This window comes from Centruroides sculpturatus, unplaced genomic scaffold (assembly GCF_000671375.1).
Source record: "Centruroides sculpturatus isolate CEXI.00-Female unplaced genomic scaffold, Cexi_2.0 scaffold1370, whole genome shotgun sequence".
Lineage (NCBI taxonomy): Eukaryota > Metazoa > Arthropoda > Arachnida > Scorpiones > Buthidae > Centruroides > Centruroides sculpturatus.
Window position 1 is genome coordinate 132,678 of NW_019385615.1, and position 18,094 is coordinate 150,771.

Genomic DNA, 18,094 nt, shown 5'->3' on the forward strand with positions numbered 1-18,094 from the left:
TCTCTACGATGACACCTTTGTCCGTCATTTCCGACAGGTGTTAAAGAAGAAAGAGAAACAGACCACCTTGGTCATGTTTTTCAAGAAGCCAGCGGGCAAAAAACAAAGGATGGAACAAGAGAAGTTGACACTGCAAGTTCCGGTAGCCTCTCCTGAGTCTGACTCTGATTAAAAAACAATAAAAAAAAAAGACCCGCTGCAATGTGTAAAAAGTCTGTATCTGTATGAATATGTAAAGAAAGTGTTCTTCCACCTCCTCCTCACATCTGACTACCTAGTATAATTGGTGTCTGCTCCATTTTCATTTTTTATGGTACAGTACGGTTATTTTATGCTGCGGAACGAATTATATGTTTTAACATTTATTTCTATGGGAAAATGCGTTTCATATAACGGACATTTCACTTAACGGACCTGCACCTGGAACAGATTAAGTACATTGTATGAGGCACCACTGTATATAGATTTAACACTTAAGGTTTTACATATTAATAAATTATTTTACATTCTTAAAAATAATAAATGGCTTTCTTTAACACTGCTGTTTTAAAGGTTGCTTCTTATCTGCAAGATTTTAATGTTAGGAATTATAAATCAAATGTTATCATTATTATGAAAGAATTATTTTATTGTAAAGAATGTACAGTACATGTTTAAACATAAACTAACAAGATTCAAATAATGTAAGTCAGGATTGCAACAATTAGATTTAAGCATTAATTAGAAAATAATAAATTATTTTTTCACCAAAAACTATTATTTAAGAAAGTGAGTATTGTAAATATTTAGGAATACCATTAATAAACTATAACTCCATATCTAAACAAATTGGTTCTATAAGAGATGCTTTAATGGAGTCTATGAATAATTGTTATGTAGCTTTTTAGTACTTTTGAGATGAGTAAAACTCAAATAGTTGTTGATATACTCCATTAAAGCATCTTGTAGTTTTAATTAAGGAGTATTATTTACATATATTAATATATAATTTAAAATTTTAATATTATTTTATAAGTTTTACAAAATAGATGTAAAATGTAGATATATAGCTTAAACTACTGTCACTGTACTTTATTTTATTGTTCTATTGTAGGTTGTTTGTTAATTATGCATATTATTTGTAATTAAAATATGTAGTTTTTGAACCTGTTTAATGGTTTAAGATAACCCAAACTGCCAGTACAACAGTTAGTAGAATATAATTACTCAAATAATATATTGAGTAATTTTAGCTCTTCTGAATAATCTTACATGAAGAGAGCTCACTCAGAAGACTAAGATATGAATAGTCATGTGTATTATTTATAAGCATTATTTTCCTACATAGTCATCTGTCTCTGAAAGCTTTCTGCCACCTAGAGATGGGAGAATGTATTTTTTGTTGGAAAAAGGTATGTGGAGTCTTTTGAAACCACATCTATACATCCTTAATAATCTTGTCATCTTTGAATTTTATCTGAATAGCATTTTTCATCTGGACTGTTTGGTGGATAGAGCGACTTAATCTAATCCAGTTTTATTACAGTATGTTTTTCCTAGTGTCCAACTACAGTATACTTTTATTAACAGTATGGTCTCTTTAAACATTTATTAGTCATTTATGAATATTCCACTGTATCTCTCTCAGCCACTAGAATTCAATGACTTTGGTGATATACTTCACTGTCAGACTCCATTTTGAAAACTGATGGCACCCATGCTATCTGATAGAATTTAATGAAACTTTATTGTTCAAAGTAAGAAAGTTGAAATTCAATGTATGCCAAATTTTGGTTCTTTCTGATCACTTGTAACCAGAATAAAAAATGTGGGGCAAAACTTTGAGTGACCCTTATATATATACATGCTTTTAAAAGCATTATTAAAAGAAGTCATATGTGATAAAAGTACAGTAAGACCCTGTTTAATGCGGAGGATACATTCCTAGACAATAAAGCGCTAAGCAAAACAGCATTAATCAAGGTCATTTTAACATAGAGTAAATAGGGATAGGGGAACACGCGACCAAAAATAAACAAATTTTACTTTAAATTTAACTTATTTTTATATTAATTTGTATAATAATATATGTTAAATAACACAAACATATTCACACAGAAATGCAAAGTTTACTTTTTGTGAGGACGGTCCTGGCTTTTCTGAAATTCTTGTTTTTTGCAATAAAGTCCTGTAGTTTCATTTGTTACTTTTTTCTTTTCTTAAGCAAATGTCGGTAGCAGAAGATCACATCCAAAATGCCTCATTTTGCTTTTGCACTCCTTTCAAAATCTGGATCATTTGCTACAATTTGATCAATTTCAGTTACCTTACCAAACTTTTACTAAGGGAATCTGTAGAGAAACATTTTGGGTTCTTCGTTTTCAGAATCTCTCTTTTCCAGTTCCACATGAATTTCTTGTTCTCCCAGTTCTTGAAGGTTGACATTGGTAAGGCTCTCACCAGAAAGCTGCTGTAACTCCTCAATATCCTTCTTGTCCATATCTCCTAGTCCTTGTATGTTGATTAGGTTGAGTTTGGTCAACATAACGTAATGATACAGCGATAGGCTCTTCTCGTTGAGAATTCTTGGATACCTTTAGCCATAACTTCTTCCACAGTTCGTTCAGGCATTTATCAGTTAATTCTTGCCAAGCAAAGTCAATATTTCCTATGGCATCGATGATGATATATTTTTTCCAAAATTGCACCAAACAAACATAGATTTAAAGAAAATACATATTTTTGCCACTTTTTGCTAATTGGTTTGTGATTGCAAATAATCATATATATGAATCAATGAAATGCTGCAATAATTTAAATCAGTGTAAATTTTGAGCTTTTTTTAGGCTTCAAGCAGACCACGTTATATCGAATCAGCATTAAGCGGAGTCTTACTGTAATTCTGAACTGTAATCTAATTGCATCTATTGCATTTTCTTTAAGAAGGAAAAATACTTTAAACTCTCTTTACAGTATTAGTGAAAATAGTATTGCAATATACTTTTCAGTTTATTAGTTTTATTTTCAAAATATTGTAATACTGTCATTTTTAGTAATTCAGGTTATTGTTTTCAGTAGTTAATGACACCAAATGGAATTTTAAAAGAAGATCCATCAGCTATGAAAGAAATTATGACTGCTAATCTGACTTCAAGTGAAGAACAGGTAAGATAATTTTGATTTGTGGAATTCTAAACTTACTCTTTAGTCAAAATTTTCTGAAATTTTGCAGGGAGGTTTGTGTATTAGGGAGATTAATGCCATTTTGGCATTAATGGGGTGGGGAGAAAAAGTATTGTGTCATATCTCAAGTAGGGTCAGACTTAACAATGATTTTACTTAAATAAATATCTAAAGACAAAGTCCTCCCAAAAAAGGAACCACCATTTATTATTTTTGCATTCTGGACTATACAATCTTGCCGATGACCTTTCATTGTAGGCTACAGTGAAAGGTCAGTGACACCTTAGAAAAACAATTATATTCTCTGTTAACATATGGAATTAATACTATTATCAAATGTTGCCATTGAAGAATGATAACTTACATGATCGTAGTGTTAAGAGATAAAAATTAGATTGTGTGTGTGTATTTATTTACTTATTTTGAATGTCATGGCAAATTTTAGGAAATGTGTAGTTATCAAGAGTTGAATTTTCAGATGCTACTGTATTTATGTAGCTTGTTCTAAAACAACTGTTCTGTTGTTTAAATTTGGCAACACTTCATTTGCAGCTATGTATTATAACTAACTCTAACAACTGTGGTAACTACAGTAGAACCTCGATTATCCGGACTAATTGGGGATGAAGGTAGTCCGGATAAGGAAAAATCCGGATAATCGAAACAAATACTTTAATTTGTCTTTTAATGATAATACAACACGTTTTCTTTTCGATGACATATCGGTAACATTAAAAGTAAATACTGTATTTAAATCGTGATCAAATTTTCAAGAAACAAACGTTCGTATCGAATTTGGACTACTACTGATCAACGCTAACAAACTACCTATTGTTTAAAAGGCCCTCTGGTGGCGCAATAAGACGGATTTTATAAAATAAAAAGCAGTTTAAACTACATTTTTATGAATAAAAATTTGACAAACTATTTATCGTTTTATGACGAGTAAAATTTTTTCGTCGCGTTCACGGCTTTTAAGTAATGCATTAACCTTCGAAGCGCGAGGCCCTTCGGACCGCGAGGCATAGGCGGTGGCCCACGTCGTCCATGCCTTACGCCGCCCTTGGTCATAGAAACGATGTGATTTGAATATAAATTATTTATAAATACGTATGTCAAGTTTTTTATTACTACGTAAAATATATTTAAGAGTTTACGGCCACTGTGCCGGGTGAGACGTTGTAGAAACAAAAAAAGTTATGCACTCCATCACGTACATAAACAGTATCGTAATTCGCCAAGTACAAATCAGCAAATTCGTAAAATGTTTGTTTATTTTGAACAATCCGGATAATCGAAAATCCGGATAACAGAGGTCCGGATAATGGAGGTTCTACTGTATTTCTAATTCTTCACAATTTCTTAGACTGGAGTCTAAGGAATTGTGAAAGTAAAGTTTATTAATGACAATCAATTATCATCATTAGAATGACTAATGTTTTCAATCCTTTATCTGTATCTTCATCAAGCACACTTCAAAACATTTGCTTCAAAAAAATAAAAACTGAATCAACTTCACTGAGATTTCATTATATATATATGTATATAAATTTGATGCATGATGTGATAATTGTTATGATAATTTACTGGAGATTTATTTAAGAAGGCTCTCTAAGAGATTTTGAACTGTCAGGCAATTGTCTGCCTGCAAGAGTATATGTACCAGAAGCTATTTTGTGTTCTTTTCATGATTTTATTGTTAAAGAGGAATTTGTAATCTGAAAAATATACAATAAAATTTTGTTGTTGTTTAAAAAGTCCCAATACTCCAGTCAATACACATTATTAATAATCAATATCACAAAGATCTCATTTCCAAGAAATGGTCACAATTCTCATTAGATGTTTCAAGTCTGCTAATTTGCATTTTTTATTAAAAATACAAAACTCTGAATGGAAAATGGACGACAAGCTGGAAAGCAATAAAGTAATGAAGACTATATTGAGAATCAAGAAAATACTGATTGTGTTTTTTAATATTCAAGGAATTGTTCATTACACATTTGTATTACCTAATCAGACAATGAATTTTTCATTCCATCAGAGTGTCTTGAAGTGTCTATGAGAAAATGTGAGGTATGTGAAATCAGATTTGTGGGTAAATAACATGTCTTCTCCATCACAATAACACATCAGCTCACATAGCATTTATTATTCATGACATTTTTGCCAAAAGTAGCATAACTATTTATGAACATTCTCCACATTTTTCAGTTCTTGTCCTGTGTGCCATTTTTTTTTTCTAGTTAAAATGATCATGCAGGATGGAGATGTACATCTCAAAGTAAAGTTGAGTGTTAAAGTTCTGTTAATTGCTCATTGAGCGAAAAAAATGATTACAACGCATTGTGTTTGTTTCAAAGTGGCCACGATGCAAATTTCGCTTCGTGGCAGTTGTAAAAACAGCCACAATGCATTGTGGCTAACTCAAAACAATCACAAAGCAAAATTTGTGTTGTGGCTTTCGTGATATTTGACCACTATGCGTTGTGGTGATTAAGAAAAGCCATAATGCATTCTGAATGTTAGCTGATGCAACCACGATACAAGATCATATAACACACAATGGTTTGTAACTTTAAAATATGGATTCTAGGCTCAAAACATTTTTATTTACAATTTTTAATGCCAAACAACATTAGTTCTACAAGTTTTCCTAGAAATTTAATTTTCATACTTTAAAAAAAAATTTCAAAGAAATAAAATATAGTAGATCATCGATTAACCGTCACATCAGTTAATCGACCATTCTAGTCAGCAAATTTCAAATATCTGCTAGTGATGTGGCGCTACAATATTTGGCTATGTCTTGGCTACGTTAATATTATTTTTGTTAAATTTTTGCGTGTTTTAGCTGGCAATACTGGCTCAACCATGAAAGGGAGGCCAGTATTTAAACGAGACTTAATTTTCTAATTATGAGTGGTTGTTTGTTTTGTGAGCAATAAAATAATTTAAAAATAATTTTTAACAATACAATAGCAACGATTATTATTTTTAAAAAAATTTTGTTAGGCTTAACATCGATGAAAATTCAACATGAAGTAGATTAATAGCAATATACTAATATACTATACTAATAATGTATTTTTTTCATTCTTTTCAGTTATCCAACCAACCCAAGTCCCCAATTGAGTCAGATAATCGATGCTCACTGTATATGGAGAAAAATACACATTTATTTCTTTTGTTTTGCTAAAAAGTGCTAAAGATCTAATTATATATACTTGTAGGTGCTTGATATACTATACACGATAAAATAAAAATCAGCTGCTAAAGTTAAAAACCACTGTGCGACGGATTTATTATGGTTAAAAGCCACCACACGTTCTGGATGTTAACTAATAATGAGCAATGATAAGAAAATAAAACTTTCTTTTTCGTTATGATTTATTTATCTTCAATCATCTTATATACTCAGGTAACAAAATTATTCGTCATATACGGAAATTTAACTTGGTTACTTTACAACAACATTTAATTATTCATGCATTTTACGTTCTTTGAGAGACATTTGAATTTTTATCAATACAGTATCTTTTACAGTGACACATTATAAACCCTTGCTTACTTCCAGATGTTGACATGGATGCTGAGCGAAGTGTTAATAAAGTTGAGGTGCGTTCTGAATGTTAATAAAGTTACTGTAGAAATTGTAAATTCATTACGAGCATAAAGTTGATTAAGAAGACTTTCCTTGTTTCCTAACTGATAGAGACTTGATGGATTAATGCTCATTACAACAGCTAAAGCATTTCTGGGAGCTGCATGTCCCCTATCAACATTAGGCACCCTAACTAAAACAATCGAACCAATTTCAACTGCAGAAAATTACCCTAAATTGAGAAAACTCTCTTAGCTCTAGCTGAAGCTCAAATAAAAAAAATAATAAGATAAACGATTTTATTACGCAGATTCCTGTACTATTATTGTGAAGAAATAATCAGAACAATTCTTACTGTTTTTGAAAATTTTAATAACTAAAATATCTTATGATTTTTAGGCTTTATCAGAGGTATTAATTTACATCTGATATGGATAATGCCAATGGCTCAATGGCATGAAGGTTGAGAAAAGCGAAATCCTACTCTGGTGTAATATACAGTAATACCTCTGTTTTCGTTGACTTCGGTTATCGTCAGTTTCGGAGTTTGCCTATTGTTTTCGGACGGATTATCAACAAAAACTGAAGTATCACTGTACAGTGTACACCCATGTACAGTACCTAGCATCACTCTGCATTATTTCTTTAGCTTCTGTTATCCTATTCTAAAATCCTCCAGTTATAGGGAAAAACAGAATGGTTTAGGCTAAAACTTTTTCCAGCAAAACTTGTGGAGTGATGAGTAATAGCATCAGAACACAGGGTAGTTTTACCCTAGATTTAACCTAAATATAAGACTACCCGAAACATTACTCTGAGTGGTTGAAATTACTCTAGAAAAGGGTAATTACCCTAGAAACGGCAGCATTGGTCAAGAATGAACACAATACAAACTCCAGAAGTGTTTGCAATGCACCCATTGAAAGTTACAACCTATCCTTCATATCGTGGTTGCATCAGCTAATGTTCAGAACGCGTTATGGCTTTTCCTAATTACCACAATGTGTAGTGGTCAAATATCATAAAAGCCACTATGTGAATTTTGCTTTGTGGTCGTTTTGAGTTAGCCGTAACGCGAATTTCATTTTATGCTTGTTTTGAGTTAATCACAACACGTTTTTTTTTTTTACTTAATGAGCGATTTCAATCTTTGAGCCTAACACATCTACTGAAGAATCTCTCAAGACTCCAACACTGTTTCAGTCAGTAGGAAAAATGTTGGCATAAATGCATTCTGAGCAAGGAAGAATATCTTGAAGGGGATAAAATTTCTGTTAATGAATAATTAAAATTAAGATTTTATTCCTATTACCTACAAAATGTTTGACATTCTACAAAATATGTATACCTTGTATATACATATTTTGTCGAATGATATGAATGTAATTCTAAAACTTCAATGCAGTTGGATAGGAATTATACAGCAATTTTAAATTTCATTAATTTTTACAATTTAGCAAAACACTTTACATCTAATTTCAAATAATATTATGTTATTTGCACACCTCTTAATAATTTAATGATATGATTTCTTTCTTGCTTTCTTGTTGTTGTTTTGTAGTTTCACATCCTCTTATTTTTATTATGTTTTTGTATTTATATTGTAAATGATATTTCAGTATGTATTTACAACTTACAAGAGGAGGTCATGACATTGTCATCACAGTTTCAATGATATTATTTCTATAGATGAATCTTTATTGAGCAAAGGGAGAAAGCATGCTTCTCAAATGTTTTTAAGAAAATTGAAGTTAAAATTTTCCAAGCAGTTGATGAGTATGCTTTGCAGAATTTTTCAATGAAGATTCAATCTCCCAGCAGCAGCATGATTGAGTGTTAATCATTAGACTGCTGGTTTACATGTCTATGAGTGTTTTTTCAAATCAATACAATTTTTACATAAAATTAATAATAATTTTAACATGGCCAATGGTTATTTATGTTTAATAATAATACAATAAATATAAGTACAACTTTTAAGAAAGAAAAAATGTTTGCTTTAGTCATTTCCTTCCATTGTTTGCACTGTTAGCAGTTCATAAAAATCACAAAAACTCACGGAGACGACCTTCCTTTGTAGGCTACTGCCTCCGTAGTAAAAATGCAAAAAATGATAAAGGCACCATCTGGTGTTCTTGACACAAATCACATAATACATTTTAAGTAAAATTTTTTATGATTTTTATGAACTGCTGATGGTGCGAACAACAGAAGGAAATGACTGAAGCACAGATTTTTTCTTTCTTAAAAGTTGTACTTATATTTATTGTATTATTATTAAACAATTTTTATATTAAAAACATTTGCAAATTACGTAAGTTTATATATTTTGTCCATATATTTTATATTAAAAATGTGAATTATTTATTTCTTGAAAATTCATTTCTGGAAATGTTTAAAATAAATTTAGTTTATTTTAAAACTGGAATAATTATTTATTTTATAGTTTATGATTTTATTATTATTATGTTAAACTTTAATTTATTTTTGCTGTTGCTTGTTTTATTAGTTATGAAAAAGTAATATACTTACGAAATAAACAATACAGACCATAGCAGTAACATTAAGTTAATTGTTTACTGTTACATATAACAATTCATTATAATATTAGAATTAGTTATAACTAATGATTTTTTGAATTTGTTTAATTGTTTAAAATGTTGAATTATTAATATTTTTACACTCCTAAATGTAAAAACATTTAGGAGTGTAAATTTATTTTTAACAGAACAAGTTTGAAAATGAATATTCAAATAGTAGATAATACACTTCTATGCATTCAAAGCTAGAACTACTTAAAATAAGTAAAACAAAACATTTCACACTTTGTTTCTAGCAGTTTAATCACTAAGTACAAATGTTTTCGACCATTTTGAATGGCTTTCTTCAGGTACAATAAGGTCGGTTGGAATGTTGGTTAGCAGATATTCAAATGTCATCACTGTTTACAAAGGTTTCTTCTTACTAGTGATGTCATTGTTGATAACAAAGTTTAGACGATATTGACATCATTAATTTTCTTTTGATATTATTATCCAAGGTGTGTAAATGATTATTGATGAGATAATTGCTAAAATTGGAAAATAAAAAAACAAGATAAGTAAAAATAATGCTCTAAAGATTGCAACAGGCTCGATGAGGGTGGATTGGCCTATTTAGTTTAAGGGGTTATCGAAGAGTGATTGCCAACAGGAGAGCAAGTCTGCATCTCTGCTGTTGTTACAATTCTCCTTGAGGAATTTCACAAAGATTTCAGTTATTCTAAGTTTGTTATTGTCAAGCATAGGTATAATAATCTTAGCCTTTTTCCATTTGGCTGTTATATTTGGTTCACTTGCAAATTGGGCTAGGGTGGAATTAAACTTTTTGTTGTATGTGTCGTATTTGTGCTCAGCCATCCTTTTTGTAAGTGATCTGTTGGTTGAGCCAATGTATTTTAATTTTTTGTTCGGAGTAAATCTGTTGTCCTCTAGCAGGATTGAGTAAATTCCCGGTCTTCTGGCTTTGCTGCATTTGTCCTTGATATTAGCCAGAAGTTTATATATCGTAGGATTGCATTTGTATGTAAGAGCAGCTTTGACCTTCTTGGTTGTGATTTTAAACGCTTGTCTCATTCTAGGGTCAAAATCAACTACAATACACTTACCTTGCTGTTTTAGAGGTCTGGAATTAATCACTTCGGTTTCTAAGCAACTATGTATTTTTTGAACAAGTCTTTCTATTAATTTATTATTGTAACCGTGGGATAAGGCGATGTGTTTGATATGTTGGATTTCTTGTAGCACATCCTTAATGCTAGAGCAATGGGTAAAAGCTCTATGAATTACAGCCCTGAAAGCGGATATTTTATAAGTAAAGGGGTCATTCAAGGTTGAGGGGATGAAGAAAGATTGAAGATTAGGCTTATGGAATACCTTTGTGGCTATACAACCATGATTCAGGAATATATTGAGGTCAAGGAAATGGGCCATCTTATCATTCTATTGGTCTAACTTTAACTTAAGCCCAAATGGGTTGTTATTCACAATCTACAGTACTCTGTTTATATCTGGTTTGGATCTCCAAATAATAAGAATATCATTGACATAATGCATGTAAAGAATGATTTCTGTGTTGAAGGATTCTAGGACTTGGCTATCTAATTTTCTAACAACTAATTAACAGAGGTCTCCAGATAGAAAGCTACCCATTGGAACACCTCTTTTTTGAAGATAGATTTGCTGATTGAAGATGAAAAAGGAGGTGTAGCACATTAGATGGGCTAGTTCTAAAACCTGCTTGTGGTGTTTAGGCTTGGGTGGAAAGGCTTGGAAGAGGAAATCTCTAAGGACACAGAAGCACAGTTCCAATTTAATGGAATGATACATAGTTTCAAAATCTAGAACTGTAATAAATTCTTGATCTATAAGAGCAATATTTTGTAATTTAGCAATGAGTTCATGAGTGTTCGAAACGGTGTAGCTATATTCTTTCAAATGGTTTCTGAGGCACTCATGTAAACCTTTCTCAATGTGTAGCATTGGGAATCTTAATTTGTCCACAATCGGCCATATTTGTTTGCCTGGTTTATAGGTTTTAGCTTAGCCGAATAGCCTCTGTATCCCAGGTGATTGCATTGTAGCATTTCCTAGTTATAGGTGTTTAGCTAGTGGTGAACTGGTAAATCTCTATTATGGAGTTTGTCTAAATATCCTTTTTTTTTTTTTTGCATTCTGTAGAACCAACGTATTCTTCAAGCAGCTTAATGTATGTATGTTTCTTCATAAGAACAACATTTCTGCTTTTATCTACAGTGGTACCTCAGGATACGAAATTAATCCGTTCCGAAACTGAGATCATGTCATGAAAATGTCGTAAGGTGAATAATTTTTTCCCATACGATTACATGTAAAACCAAATAATTCGTTCCAAACACGAAAATAACACTCAAATTAAAGCTAAGTAGTACATTAAAGAAATAACTATAGTAAGGAAAACACTGAAAAATGCATTTTGTAGTTGTAAATGTATAAATACAGTAATACCTCGACTTACGCGAACCTGGAGTTATGTGATTTTCAAATCTCATCAATTCGTCTTTTGTTTGAGCGCCACACAACTCTTGATTACTCACTCCCCCCACACTATTGTTCAGCTTACATGTTCGGACGTGTCGCGTGGAATCAACACATAGCTACAATTTATTTTTGTGTTTGTTATATCTACGGAGACTTGATAGACTCTATGTGGTGATTTCTTGTAACTGTGAACGAATCAAAAGACGAGATAAGATTAACGAGAACATTTATTAGCTTATATACAACTGACTTGGATTTTACACAAATTGCGAAATTATACCCCGACTTACGCGGTTATCGCTCGGTCCCATCTATCGCCTAAGTTCGGGGTATTACTGTAACCATAATAGAATAATAATTGATTAAAAAAATGTAGTTTTATTTGCATTTTATCTTTGAGGATAGACAACAGTGGGGGTGTAAACTGGTGGCAGAAGAGATTGAGAAGGGAAATGATACTAAAACTTAACTTACATAACATAATGTAACAATAACTTAAAAATAACTTAGAAAAGATTTAAAAAATTAGTGTTGTTTTATATATATATATATTTTTTTTTTTTTAATTTTTATTCACTGCTTTTTGCTTTCTTTCCTTCACTTTCACTGGATAGAGGTTGCTTGGTAAAATATCTATCCAAAGAGGTTTGGCTTTGCCTGCTTTTTAAAATGTTTCTAAAATTACTTAGGCAAATGTCATTACTCTGAGCAGCAAAACAGCTAGTGTGAACCTTTTTGGGATGTTTATTTTCAATAAAATCAGTCACTTTCTAATAATGCCTCAAGATTTCCTTTATCGAGCAAGATCCTGCCACGATGAAGCAAACACGCAGACTGAGACCAATGAACAGAAATGAATAAAAAATGGCGCTGCGAAATAATGTAACATCGTATGGTGAGTTTTTGTTCGTATCGTGGAGCAAAAATATGTTCGAATTTCGTGTCGTATCCTGAAAATTTTGTATGATGGGGCGTTCGTATCCTGAGGTACCACTGTACTTTGGTAAGGGTGACTTATCTCTGTTGTCAATTTCTTATTGTATCTGAAGAAGGCCATTTAAAATGGCCTAAAACGTTTGTACTTAGTGATTAAACTGCTAGAAACGAAGTGTGAAAGGTTTTGTCTTACTTATTTGTAGATAATACACATTTTTAATAGAAAATAAATAGATGAAATTATAAACCCAATAATTTACAAATGTTTTATGTAAAAATTGCTTTGATTCAAGAAAAAAGTTTATTCATAGAGACACACCTGCAATCTAATAATTATCAGTTAAGCTGCAAAGTCTTCACTGAAAGATTCTGTGAAGCATACTCATAAGTCGCTCGGAATTTTTTAACTTCAATTAAACAATAAACAACGTACCAGGAACCTGTTGCCGATGTGCTTCTCGGTAAACAGAGTGTTACGAACGTTTTTGAACTTGACACTTCTTCTTCAGGTAACATACGACTGTTAATTGAATGCAATTCAAATTCAATTCATATTAGAATACCATTAAGAATTCTATCGCATGGATTCATGTCGTCATTCACGCATGCGCCCCTTTGCCGGTTGTACTTTAACCCGGTGTAGTATATTTCCGATTGGATTAACTTCAATTTTTTAATGTTTAGTAATGCTTTCTATCTGTAACAAGACTAATCCACACAAACAATATCATTGAAAACTAAGTGTGATAAGCACGGCACAACCTTCCTCATTAATTACATATGAAATTTTAAATATTAGTATTTGATTTATGTTAACTTTATAATCTATGTTCCATTTTCAAACATTTGTGATTTCAAGTTGAAGATGACCTAAAATAGGTAAATAATGTTTAATAAGTAAATTTGCTTTCTGAAGAAAGCAGTTTCATTTATATAGCTTAGAAAATAGTGTCTGTTTTCATTAAAAGTTTTGAGAAACAGTTTTATTACAGACCCAAAATGTAGCATATTACACTGCTTATAACTTTGTCTGTAATGAGAATGTTTCTTTTTGTTCTAAATTCATTACAAAGATAATAATTTTAAAAGAAATGTAGATCGATGTTAACTGTAAGGCAGCGAATAAGGTGTTAGTTATTTGATTAATTATTTTGCCGAGTATGTTTCTGTTCAGTTTTAACTGTAAGAATGAAATTAATTGATTATAATTGTTTTCTTTTAAGAATAAGAAGACATATTACATTTAATTATTATAAATTATTGAATATAAGTTACATAATAATGTTTTAATTTTGTGTTAATTAGTTAATAGCATGATGAAAATATTAGTATTTTAATAAATTTGATTGCATATGAAAGTAATAAAATGTTTATATGTTAAATGAATTTAGATGCTTTTTGTATAGATTTATTTCTTTTTTAAGGCTGTTAAGGAGTTTATATCTGTTGTCAATGAACTGAGATTGCATCAAAATGTTGGTCCTTTATCTTGGAGCACTGCTGTGAAATTCATGATGGCCAGGAAGTTTGATGTTCGTAGAGCATTATCTCTCTACGAAATGCATGAGGTATGAAAATAAATTTTAAGTTACTATTAAAATTATCATTTTGATATGCTTGAAATCGATATTAAAATGTAGTAGTAGTATTAGTTTTTGCTTGCCTGTGGTAGATTTTTTTCTTTTTTAATGGCTTTTGCATGAATATTATAATTTGCTATTGCTCCAAATTTCAAATATTCCATTTGTCGTGCATATTGACAGAATTTAAGAAATTGCACAAGTATAAAACATATTTTGAGTACTATGTATTCCCTGAATAATTATAAATAAACCAGACAAATATGTGCAAAACTGTTGTTAAATATTTTATTATAGATAACATTTTTTTCTGTTTTCTCTCTGAATATTTGATAAATAAATGAATGAAAAATATCTTTTATATTCAAAAATATGAAGAAATTATATTTAAAAGAAGGCTTTACTTTTAAGTCTTTTGTTTGAGCGCCACACAACTCTTGATTACTCACTCCCCCCACACTATTGTTCAGCTTACATGTTCGGACATGTCATGCGGAATCGACTAATAGCATAAGTCAGTCTTTGAGCTAAAATTTGAAAAAAATGTAGACCTATTTATTCCCACTCATCTTTTTATCTGTCCTTCCTTAATCTTGAGAACAGAGTTAGATGAAAGCGAGACCAGATATGGGAAGCTTAGGGGCAGGAGGCCCTGATTAACTATATATGAACTTCTGGTTTGCACCAGAAGTCAATTATTTTAATTCAAAAATTTTCCTCTGAAAGGAGTTAGATGACTGGCATGAATATTACTAGCAGGAAAGTATGAAATACAGGGGCAGACATTACTAATTTCAGGTGGAGAGCAGATACTTTAAATTAAATAAGTTAAAAATTGCAGCCCAGCATTGTGACAATTTTGCGATAAATAATTACTTATTTTATACATTTTTTTATTAATTGGAAATGACAACTTATATTAATTTGAATAAAATTCTTAAATGCAAACTCATGCTAATGAAAATTGCAAATCACAATTCATTACTGTGTTGTTTGACAGTTATTAAATTGAAATTGGTGATTTGAACCAATAAATGGATTTTAAAAAACTTTCAAATTGATAATATTATGAAGCATTATTAATTTAAAAACTGCCNACATAATACAAAATATTATTGTAAATTTTTATAATAAGATTTTAAAAAGCAAAGATGGTCAATACTCCGATCAGTCAATCTGATTCTTATTTTAGGAATGAAAAGTCCTGGTCCTGCTACCGAGAATGTCCTTTTCTATATAATTGATGTTAGTGGAATCGTCTTTAATGCATTTAAGAGAAGACAGATGTTATGTGTTTTTTTTTCACTTGTAGCCTGGAAGATTTTGAGTTAATTTTCAAGGTTGTAGTACTTCTTTTGCTCTCTAGTATTCTCAATTTGTCTACCTCGTCTGCTTTAATAGCAACATCAAGCTTATAGCCCAATAATTTGGCAATTCGTTTTGCTTTAATAATCAGGTTTATGAAGAAAAACTTTATACTTGCAGACTTTGTACTCATTTGTATCCTTGCCCAATTTGCACAACCTGGTGTTATGCAGTTATCGAAGCTACTGGGCATGGTTAAAAATAGTGATGTGCCGGGTATCCGTATCCAAGGGGAAAAAAAGATCCGTATTCCTATCCGTTACTTTTTAGCAGATCTTGAACAGATGTTTTATCTTAATGAATTTCATTACTTATATGAAATTTTAAAGATAGGTAGCAATAAAATACTAATAACTTCAATTCAAATCACTTTTTATTTCTTAAAATCACATATTTGGCACATTCACATTGCAAAAATTTTATCATGCAAAATTCATTTACTATCATAAAATATTTCCATATTACACTACTAAACTTTTTTGTCTACATTGTTTTTATTTTAATTTAACTCAACACTCTCTGAAAATACAAACATAATCTATGCTATTCTGCGTCACACTAAACTATAAACAAAAACACGCGTGGTACAAGTCAAAACACGTCGCTTTACTAATGCAAAGCGTCAACTATCGGTCCAAGGTCACATGCACCGGCGCCGACTGAGTACGAAAGTTGAGATCTGTATCAGCGGATCTAGACACCAATGATCTGTATCTGCGAATATACATTTTTAACGATCCAGCATATCACTAATTAAAAATTAAGACAGTATAAGCACAATTATTCCAGATATTACAGGTTCCGACAAGTAAAGAATTTTCAGAGTCCTGCCACAAATAAGCTACATACTGATTATTGACCATTTGTAACATGCCATAACAAGGAAAAATTTAAAAAAAACTAATAAGTAGATTTAAAATTAATAAATACAAATGTATTCTGACAGTTTGTGTTAATTATACTTTGTTTGCAAAATTTCCTCAACCTTAACACAAAATAAGAAAAAAGTGAATTTTTAAGAAATTTGTGGGATTTCTCGGGTTAAAAAAACAATCAGGATCCTGGGATCTCGTTTAAGAAACCCTATTACTAAGTCATGTGATAATTGCAAAAAACTGAAAAAATTTAGTTTTTTTTATGGATTAAAACAAATTTATCAGAATTGCAAATAATTTGTAAATAGGCTTGCACTCGCTCTAAGGTGTTAATGTATATATATTGTCTATGTACAATTTTAATATTAAGAGAATGAAACTCTTAATGCATTACACACTTAAATATACAGATGCTTCTATACCTTCTTGGGTTGTTTCTGCTGATAGATGATAACAGGAAGACATTCGTATGCCACCAGTTCCTATTTTAAGAAAATATTTGTATTTTTAATTGAGAAATTTTTGTGTTTTTAAAGGACTTTTTTAGTTTTTTGGCAGCTAGTAGCCTAGAAAGGAAGGTCGGTCGCCAGGAATGTATTGTCTAAAGCACAAACTAATAAATGGTGTTCCCAAATTGGGTGAACTTAATCTTCAAATTGTTCAAAAAATTTAAAGGGACCATCGGACGAAAAGAATTATGAAAATATAATTTTCTTTATTTTGATCTCCAAAAACACACATTGTCCTATATGCAAGATTGTCTTATATGCAAGTAAATATGGTATATTGTCAAACAAGTAAAACTAGTGATGATGATAAAACAAAACAGATTGTCATGATGACTGGCCAATGTTAAAATAATTGAGATATTTCCTAGCACAATTTCCATGTGTTTGGGATCATTTCAATGTCGTTGTGATTGATAGCCCTCCTTTTAGGAATGACTTATAAATTTTGAGTCTTTCCAATTCCTTTAGGTTGGCAGTGTCCCTTATCATTCTTAAGAGCTTGGCCTCTCTGAAGTTGACTTTATCCTCATTTTCCTTTGTATATACGACAAGTGCAATGGTGAGTTCCCTTTTCTTACATTGGCTTTGTTTTTTTTTAACCTTGTGATGAAGGAGCATGATGTTGTCCTTCTGTCTTTCAGGGGAGTGTTGTAGATTCCTAGGAAGTGTTTTCTGTCAGTGTGATCTTTGCCATTTCTTAGGCAGGCATGTATCCAAGACTGAACTGATTGATTGTGGCTAACTCTTTGAATACTTTCCACAAAGAATGATTATATTTTGACAGCTTTGAAACTAGTATTTTTGTCATGTGCTACATTCAAAGGGACAGCCTCATATTTTTTGATCAGAGTATCAATCATACTTATAGTGTATCTGAGTTCATTTGCTATTTTCCTGATGTATCAAACTCCTTAAGCTTGTGAATCGCATTGGATAAATGTATGATTGCTTTCTCAAGGCAAAGAAGGTAGCTGTTTCGATATTATAAGGTCTTGAGACTCTACTT

General features: G+C 31.1%; 1 protein-coding gene across 1 annotated transcript in view; it reads left to right on the forward strand.

Moving 5' to 3' along the window:
• LOC111640607 (tyrosine-protein phosphatase non-receptor type 9-like) overlaps nucleotides 1-18,094 on the forward strand; it is a 99,975-nt gene that overhangs the window by 24,156 nt on the left and 57,725 nt on the right. The window contains exons 2-3 of the mRNA XM_023386635.1: nucleotides 3,058-3,144; nucleotides 14,184-14,327. Of these exons, the coding sequence (XP_023242403.1) occupies nucleotides 3,058-3,144; nucleotides 14,184-14,327 (231 nt within the window). The remainder of the gene's footprint in view (nucleotides 1-3,057; nucleotides 3,145-14,183; nucleotides 14,328-18,094) is intronic.